We start from the raw sequence: 8,959 nt of genomic DNA, 5'->3' as shown, positions 1-8,959 counted from the left end.
GTCGGCACAAATGGGCTTTGTTGTTTCCTTGCAGAATGTTCCCTTCTATTATTAAAGGATAATCTGTTGGCAAATCATCTTTGTTTCCAAATACATACATGAAGTATAATTTTAAATTCAATCTTTGTCAAATTTTATCTTTACATAACTTTTATACACCAAATGATTGCGTGTCCTCTCTTTTCCTGAGTATTGTTCAGATTACTTATTGGACAGTTCTTGACCTCAGAGTTAATCCTTGACACAATTACACAGTACCAGGTCAGGCGTGTAATTCAAGTTGTTATACTCATTCTCCTGGCACCATATGACTGCAATCAACATGTTGAGGCTGTGCTGACTCAAACTCTATTTGCACTATATAACAAATAAAAAAATAAACAGCAGCTGGCTCTTTAGGGATATTGCAGGGGGCATCCATGTGTGATAATGACTGGGTTTTTCATCAGGACAATGCTTCACTTCAAACTTCTTCTACTACCTTCTTCCAGATGAATAACCATCTTGCGTGTTCCCCTAATCTAAATCCAATTGAGAACATTTGGGGATGGATGACAAGGGAAGTTTTTAAAATTAATCAGCTCTAAACACTAGATGCCCTTTTCACCACCTAGAGCAACATTCCCACAATAGCCTCATGGAAACAATGGTATAAAGCATACCAAAACCAGTTTAGCACAGTGACTCATTACCTAGAATTTATATTTTAGGGGAGTTTCAGAATGTTTTTTTTCAGTAATATTTTTTATTATTTTCTTTTTTCATTTTGAATGTCTTGGACCCTCCTGAAGATCCAACTGTGCAAAATGTAAATTCTTGTCATTTTTCAACTGGTCTTAAAATGAATCCAAGTACTGTACACTGCATCGATGTTATTCAACAAAATTCAAATAAATACTGCTTCAAAACATTTATTTCACATTTAGGATACAACACTTTCATATAGACAGAATTGGAAAATGAAGACTAATGTCCAGGAGCGACGCCATTGGAAAAGATTATAATAATGTCTGTGCTTTTGGGTGCAACACAAAAAACAAGCGTGGAAAACACAGTTTCTAAAATAGAGTGCATTATATGTGGCCTCCATCCAAAGCCATACCTTTTACATTCTCTTCCAGGATTTGGTTTGCACATTGTAATAATAATAAAATGTACCAACCTATAGCTGCAGTATGCAATCTATTGTACAGTAGAAAGATCATGCACACTCTGACCACTTCAAATTTACAAATCAAGCATGTTTAAGGCCATCGGTTTCAAAAGCAGACAAGAAGTGAAAATGTAAATACAGTAGATGCACATCTGATACTAGACTGTGGGAATGTATATAAAGAGACATTTGTAGCAAAGGTCAAACTGCTGCACAGTTGTTTGGATTAGAGGCCTCACATAGACAAAGCAGTTTAGCACAGCCTACTATGTCCGGGAATATCCCTTTGCAAACATTTAATATCAGTCAATTTGTGCTCGCCTTGTACTGTATCTTAAATCGGTTTTGATATATGAGATGAAACAAGCTGATTAACCTCTGTGCTTTGATATGTATGTTCGTAGGAAGAGAAATTAGTGGTATTTAGCAGTGCAGGGTGAAAAATACTAATTGTGACACAAAAGAGATCAGGGTCATGGGATGAGATTTAGGGGATTAAGTGAAGCTCTGATGTGTCCCTCTTTCAGGAAAATGTTGGTGTTGGTATAAAACAGCACTAATTCATGAACAGAACAAAAGTTAGTAATAGTAATCAAATTGAATTCCAATATAAATATAAACACGCTGTTTATCATCTGAAATTAAATAACTGCACTAAATTCAGCTTTGTTGGAATGTACCATAAAGACCCACATTCTTTTAGACTGTAATCCTGCTAATGAAGATGTTATGGAAAATAAGAAAAATCTCTGACAGACTAAAAATATTTAACACATAATTGCTGCTCAACATGATATTTTTGGTTTGATGTTAAATTTCCCCACTTCATACAAATTGTGTCAAAAACCTGCTGACATATAACAAAATGTTGTCACATAAAAAGCACCATACAGAATATAACCAACGACCTCATATTGATTTAAAGTCCATGACAAAAGAAAAGATGCAGGTTCATAAGAAAGCTCTCTAATTTGCATTGTAGTAATACAAGATATACAAATGAACTTCACAATGAGAGAGGATTTACAACCCATCTGGTGGTGTGCTTAAAGTTGCAGAACAATGTGTACAGAAAGCAGCAGGCCAGTCAGGTGTGACATACAAAGTGTATAAACAACGATAAGGACAGTAGACAGTAGGCAGTTTGTCTGGTTACACATCATCTCCTTCCGGCATATTCCTCACTTGTTAGGGCAGTGGAAGGGCTCACCTGATGGTCTGAGGCATCCAATTGTCCATCGGGCTGGACAGACTCCACGGTTTCTACAAGGCTGCCGCTGGGGAGCACGACGTACCGGGCAGCCATGTCTTTGGGCTGCATCTCCCTCAAGCCCTCTTTACTGTGCCAAATCCCATAGCCGAAATACACTAAGAGACCTGTAAAGGCATGAAAACATTAACTTTTTGATTTAAGTCACAGTAATTTCCATGTCATGTTTGTAAGATTAAAAGGAAATTTTGCCCGTCCTTCACAATCCTTATGTGAAACATGAACACATATTTCCTTCCCTTTTCTGTGAATTATAACGCGACAAAATTAGTTAATATGAGCTAGCTAACAATGCACGTCATTTCGACCTCTAAAATAAAACCTGTAACAATGTTGCATTGTTTGATATACATGCTGTGATCTGCATTAACAGGTACACTGATGATAGTTGCAGTTTTACACTCAGACAGAAAAACCAAACACAAACAAACTACATGTAGCTTCAATGATGTGGTATTGTACAGGAATGTGGTCCCAACAATATAAAATAAAAATAGAGGGTATCTGCTTACCTATGGCAATCCATACAGTGAACCTAATCCAGGTTAGAGGGCTGAGCTTCATCATAAGGAATACATTAATAAGGATACTGGCCCCTGGTATCAATGGAACCACAGGTACCTAAAAAACAAACAAACAAAAAACAAGTCACACTTGGCTTTTTGTGATATTAATGACAAGTACCTAAATATTCTTATGGAGTAATAGACAACTCCCATGGACGCATTGCAAAATCTCTGAAAAAAGTCTTCTAAAAGGGTAATTCAAAGAGGGACTAAGACCTTTTTGTGTATAAATTATTTTATTTATTTAAATATATTGTAGTATATATGTGCCAAAGTACATGATAACTGGTGCTTACCTGGAATGTTTTGGCGTTAGTCTGTGGTTCATGAACCCATATGAGTGCCAAGCAAATAACATAAGCAAGGCTGAAAATCACCAGCAGAGTGGCAAAGCTCCATTGCGGCAACTGCATCTGGTTGGTTCCGAAAGCCGCCACAGCACAAAAGGACACCGAGCTCACGATCAGACCCAGCACACAAAGGGCCACCACCTCGCCGGGCTCACAGTTCCCAAGCAGCTTCCCCAGGTAAGGTTCCCAGTAAGCTCTCAGCTGGCCCACTCCTCTGCACTCCCTTGTCTTCTGCCTCTCTACCAACTGGAGCTTGTCAGAGAAGGACTCATATCGTTTCAGCTCACTGTTGTCCTCTGATATGTTCTGACATTCTGAGGGGGCAGGAGAAGGTTCCGCATTAGGGTGTGGAGATGTGGATGAAGTCCCTTTGGAGCTGGTTTTCTCCGGTTGGAAGCGAAGAACGATGACACTCGCGGCCACAAATGTGTAGGCCAGCAGGGTCCCAATGGACAAGAACTGAACCAAAGCCTCCAGATCAAAAATGAGAGCCATGGTGGCCATCAGGAATCCAAAAAACAGTATCGCATTGACTGGGACTTTGGTGATAGGATTGACTCGTGCAAAGATTTTGAAGAACAATCCATCTTCTGCCATTGCGTACACAATCCGAGGGAGGGAGAAGAGATTACACAGCAGCACAGTATTCATGGCTAGAAGGGGGGACAGATAGTCATTAGCAAACATGAACTCATAACACACATACTGTAGTGAAACCTTTATAGACTAAGGCCACAAAAACTAATGGCTCTAAACCATGCAAGCCTATAAAGTGGAATCTGTTTAAGTTTAAATCCCTGAAATAGGCTGACTCATGTCAAACATAAGCGATTGTTGACATAATGGTAAATATAATAATAATGCTTGTACATTTACTGGTGGCCAGAGACATAAGGGGAATAGGTGACAATAAAGGATTTTGAATGCATGGCAGTTTGTGGACATTGTTTTCCTCCATTTGTGCAAATAATTTATGAATAAAAAAAGTATTAATGAGGGAGAAAAAATGGTGGTGGTAGGATGAGGGTTTCAGGCTGTTTTGCTGCTTCAGGACCTGTGAGATTTGCAGTGATAAATGGAACCATTAAATCTGCTGTCTACGGAAAAAATCTTGAGCTAAAACCAACTTGGGTTCTTCAAATGCTAGATTGTAGTTGTTACTGCTAAGGGTGGCCCAACCAGTAACTAAGACAGTGTCTGAAGACTAGGGACGTGCCGATCAGGTTGTTTTGTCCCCCAGAGTGATTTGATTTTGAGCATTGGCTGATATAGAGTCCTGATCCAGTACTTATAAATGAAGAATGAAAGAATGAAAAACAGATCCAGGAAGTCCCTTATTTTTCTTTTTTTATTATTACAACAACACCTATTGATTATTAGTAATTTTATTAATCTTATTATAATATTTAACGGAAAATTGTGAGGTAGCCTGAACAATGAAGTAATAAATAAAATAAATTATTTGGACTTTAGTGCAACAGTAAATATTAAATAAAAATGTAATGTAAAAACAAACACCACCTCAACTTAAAATACCCGGCAGGCATGTAAGCAAATAAGAAAATAGAAGCGCCTCAGTATCTTCTTCTATCTCTGTGAAATAGTGTTGAGAGAGCATGTCATATTCTAAGAAATCCTGGATTTTCTACAAAAGCGATCATTACTATCATTTGTGCTACCTTGACTGTGATGCCCTGCGTCTTTGTGTTGTCTTGGGGCATTTTTTCCTCTCGTCTTCAAAATGTCCTGGAGGTACTCGTCTTCGGCTGGGTTGGCTGGGTAAAGTGATCGTATTGTGTCGGGTGTTTTTAGATGTCATATCAGGTTTGTCAGGTTAAATGCAGCCTTCCCACCTTTTGAAACCCTAAGTTTGCATATTTCACACTTTGTAATTGCAAGGTTTTTGTCATCCACTTTAAAATAGCTCCACACCGCAGATAGAGTCACGTGCCCAGCTTCAAGCTGGTTCCTTGTTCTGATTGTTTGATGGCATTCAACCAGTAGGGTCACTGCAGCAAAGTCATGTCCTGCCATACATGTTGCTGTTTCTTTGTGGTGTGGAGTGAAGGAGTCTCACTGTGTACCACCACATAACTATAGAGCTGATAAAAACTAATGAAATAAATGCACAATATGTCCAAGTCCTGATCGGGAATCTGTCTGAAACCACATAATTAATCCCGATTTCACAATCACTGGATAGGATTGGGACATCCCTACTAAAAAAACATAGTTTTAGCAACAATTTTTGCTGAAAACCAAATCCTATCAACACTGGGGCATACAAAAACCGCAGTTCTGCTGTACTCATGTCTCTGTACTGGTTGCGAAGTATATACTGAAACAACAATGAGCACACAAACAGTAATCTCCCTCTGCAAATTTGCCACGTTCTCCGTCACTTATTATTACAGGATGAGTAAATAGTTTTACAGTTTAGTCAACGAGGATTAACTTTATTTTACATTTCACTCACTCACTTACTCACCGCAATGCTGTCTGGCATGGAGAGGAGCCACAAAGGCATTCCACACCTGTCTGTATTGGGTCAAATTTGGAATAGTCCCCCAGGTAAAATGGGATGTGATGGGATAATTTGATATGAGTGGAATACTATATACTATGTATATATTTTATACTTTATCTTACTTAACCATTCCCTGTATCATTATTACAAGATTTTATTTGAACAGGTGACACTGCATAGTACTGTCAAATCAGTATCTGTTGTGTGAAATGTGCTTGAAGTATTACTATTGACTCACCGCAGATGGAACCCACAGCCACAATAACCCCAGCCCAACTGTAACCTCGGCGGAAAAAGGCATCTGCCAGGGCTGAGTTGGGATCCAAGGTATGCCAGGGAACTATTAATGTGAGCACTGTGGACACCAGGATGTAGGCTGCTGCTGCCAGTCCAAGGGATATTGCTGTGGCAATGGGAACAGCTTTCTGGGGATTTTTGGCCTCCTCGCTTGAAGATGCAATCACATCAAAACCGACAAATGCGTAGAAGCAGGTGGCGGAGCCAGCCAAGATTCCAGACCATCCAAAAGGCGCAAAGCCTCCTTCCTTTTGACTCCAATTTGCTGGTTCTGCCAGCATAAATCCAAAGACCAGGATAAAAGCTATGACACACATACTGATGGTGGAAAAAATATGATTGAGGTATGAGGACACTTGAACTCCGAAGGAAATAAAAAGAGAGGCAACCACCAGAATTCCTGCAGCAAGTAGGTCTGGGTAATGGGCGAGGAAGGGAACGTCCCACCGCATTATTTGAGTTTCAGTAAAGTTTTGGATGGCGTGATTAAAAATGGAGTCCAGATATCCACTCCATGCTCGCGCCACAGCGGCGCCACCAATCATATTCTCCAGAATCACATTCCAACCAATCAGAAAGGCCCACACCTCTCCCACAGAGACATAAGTAAACATGTAGGCCGATCCTGTTTTGGGAATTCGTGCTCCAAACTCTGCGTAGCAAAAGGCTGCCAACAAAGAGGCAATACCTGCAAAAATGAAGGATATAATAACGGCAGGCCCAACCATGTCTTTAGCCACTGTGCCTGTCAGGACGTAGAGCCCAGAGCCCACCATGCCGCCAACGCCCAACAGCGTCAGGTCCAGGGTGGAGAGACAGCGTTTCAGTGACGTGGCCATCATGTCGTCGTCAAGTGTCTTGAGTCGGTTTACCCTCTGACAAAGGCGCACAGCTGGTGCGCAGCCCCTCTGACAAGTTGCCATAGTTACAGTGTTAGGTAGGCCAACTGGAGGGTGAAGTCGTCACATTTGATCCATTATCGTCCTAATGAGCTGACCTGGAACAACAGAGAGCACAAGGCCAATCAAAAGCAACATATGTTGACTAAGGTTCAAATTGGGAAGTTATTTTACAACTTTTTTTTTACAGATTTTACACTGCAAGCTAGCTCGTCTGTGTATATCCAGGAAAAATGTTTCCTCTCATCAGTACGTGCGTCATTACTTAATTCATTATTTGATGAGCATTATCAGAATTAATTATTAATTAATTAATTAACTCATCTTATTATTTATCAGAACTTTATCTGGCACATGATATTTTCCTTCCTTGGAAGACTTCCCACCTTTCTTCCCACCTGTCCTCAGGATAGGATTTATTCCTTAGTTATCTAAACACACAGCCAACTTCACATTTTCTTCCCCTATTGAGGATAAGTAAACATTACATTTATTCACAATAACTGACATAAATTGACTATTTCATAACTGAAAATTTGAATGAAAAAAAAAAAACCCCACCCAAAAGGTTGTCGACTTCAGGATCTTTGCCACTGCTTAAATGAGAATCAATGACACACAACTACCGCCCAGGGTAGTAAAATCCAGTTTAATAACGACATCCTTTTGTTTTGAAGCTTATTTGCACTGAACAGGATGTCACTGTTGAAAGGATTTATGCTGTACATGCAATCATTTTAATCAAAGAATAACAACTTGTATTATTACTTGCATAAACGTTTCAGCTATCATTACTGGTAGATTGAAGGACTTGGCTCAAACCACCCTGAAATAGATCTAACTATAACCCTTGAGAAACCATATGGACATCATTTGAACTGCATGGGTAAGCAGCTGACACACCCATGGGTCGTAAAGTGACCAGTTAATCACCTGGCAGCTCATATGAGGCCTAAAAACATTGTGGCATTGAAAACGAAGGAGCCATCCTAATATGTGGCTATGCTAGGAATTGGCCACGTCATCAACTTTATGTAGTATCACGCAATAAATACAGACAACACCTATTGATAGACAATGCATCTTTTTTCACATTTATTCGACTTCAAAATAGAACCACAAAGCCTTCTGCGTGTAACGTTTTTTTTTCCTACTCTCAACATAAACAGTTTCATTACATAACTCGTCACTAATGCAAGTGAGCTATCTTCCATCACCACGAAAACTGATACACATCATTTCACACGCGCGTATATCCATGACATGGTTTGTACAACAACAAAAACGTCGTTTTAATGGAAAATTAATAATTAATAACGAAATGGAGACGGATCTTATAGGTAAGCTTACTCCCGGATGGAAACGAGCTGTCCTGTAACATGCTAGTCACATGAGGCCGATAATCATAGCACTTTTGTAAGATTACGAATGTTGGTAATACATTTTTTTTTAAAATAATCATCAATTTACCGTTGCAGTTCGCTGTTTTCCATCTGCGCCTGCAGGTGTCATATTCAGTGGGACGCTGCCTGAATGAACCGAGCAGTGATGGAGGAAGCAGGATGAGCGTGGAGGATAAAACATCATGAGCCGCGCCTTAAAGGGCCAGTTACCTCGCCAAGCCATGGTTACATGGCCCCGGCCACACATGAAAAAGTAGGGTGGGGCGATTGTGCAAATTGTGGTGTCAATTCAATATCGATACTACCTGACTTGAACATTTTCAAGGTCATTGAATGATTTTTGATTGTGCCTGATTGTAATTCTAATAAATCACAGGACAAAGATTGTAGGCTGTCTGGCATTGTAGTAATGTTTTGCAAAGATCATGTATTATTGACAGGAAATACAGATCACTGCGCAAAATTTCCCCACTGTCCTACCATTTCTTAAAAAT

At 39.7% G+C, this 8,959-nt stretch overlaps 1 protein-coding gene across 1 annotated transcript; it reads right to left on the bottom strand.

Annotated features, from left to right (window-relative positions):
• Positions 1–895: 895 nt before the first annotated feature.
• Positions 896–8,696, bottom strand: slc7a4 (solute carrier family 7 member 4). Its single transcript, XM_058071621.1, has 5 exons — positions 8,533–8,696; positions 6,105–7,160; positions 3,286–3,992; positions 2,936–3,044; positions 896–2,530 (listed from the first exon to the last, which is right to left on the bottom strand). Exons 2-5 carry the CDS (start codon positions 7,084–7,086, stop codon positions 2,313–2,315), a joined length of 2,016 nt encoding a protein of 671 aa, XP_057927604.1. The 5' UTR covers positions 7,087–7,160; positions 8,533–8,696; the 3' UTR covers positions 896–2,312.
• Between the last annotated feature and the right edge of the window lie 263 nt (positions 8,697–8,959).

Source organism: Doryrhamphus excisus, chromosome 4 (genome assembly GCF_030265055.1).
Source record: "Doryrhamphus excisus isolate RoL2022-K1 chromosome 4, RoL_Dexc_1.0, whole genome shotgun sequence".
Lineage (NCBI taxonomy): Eukaryota > Metazoa > Chordata > Actinopteri > Syngnathiformes > Syngnathidae > Doryrhamphus > Doryrhamphus excisus.
This window is presented reverse-complemented; position numbering and strand designations above follow the sequence as displayed.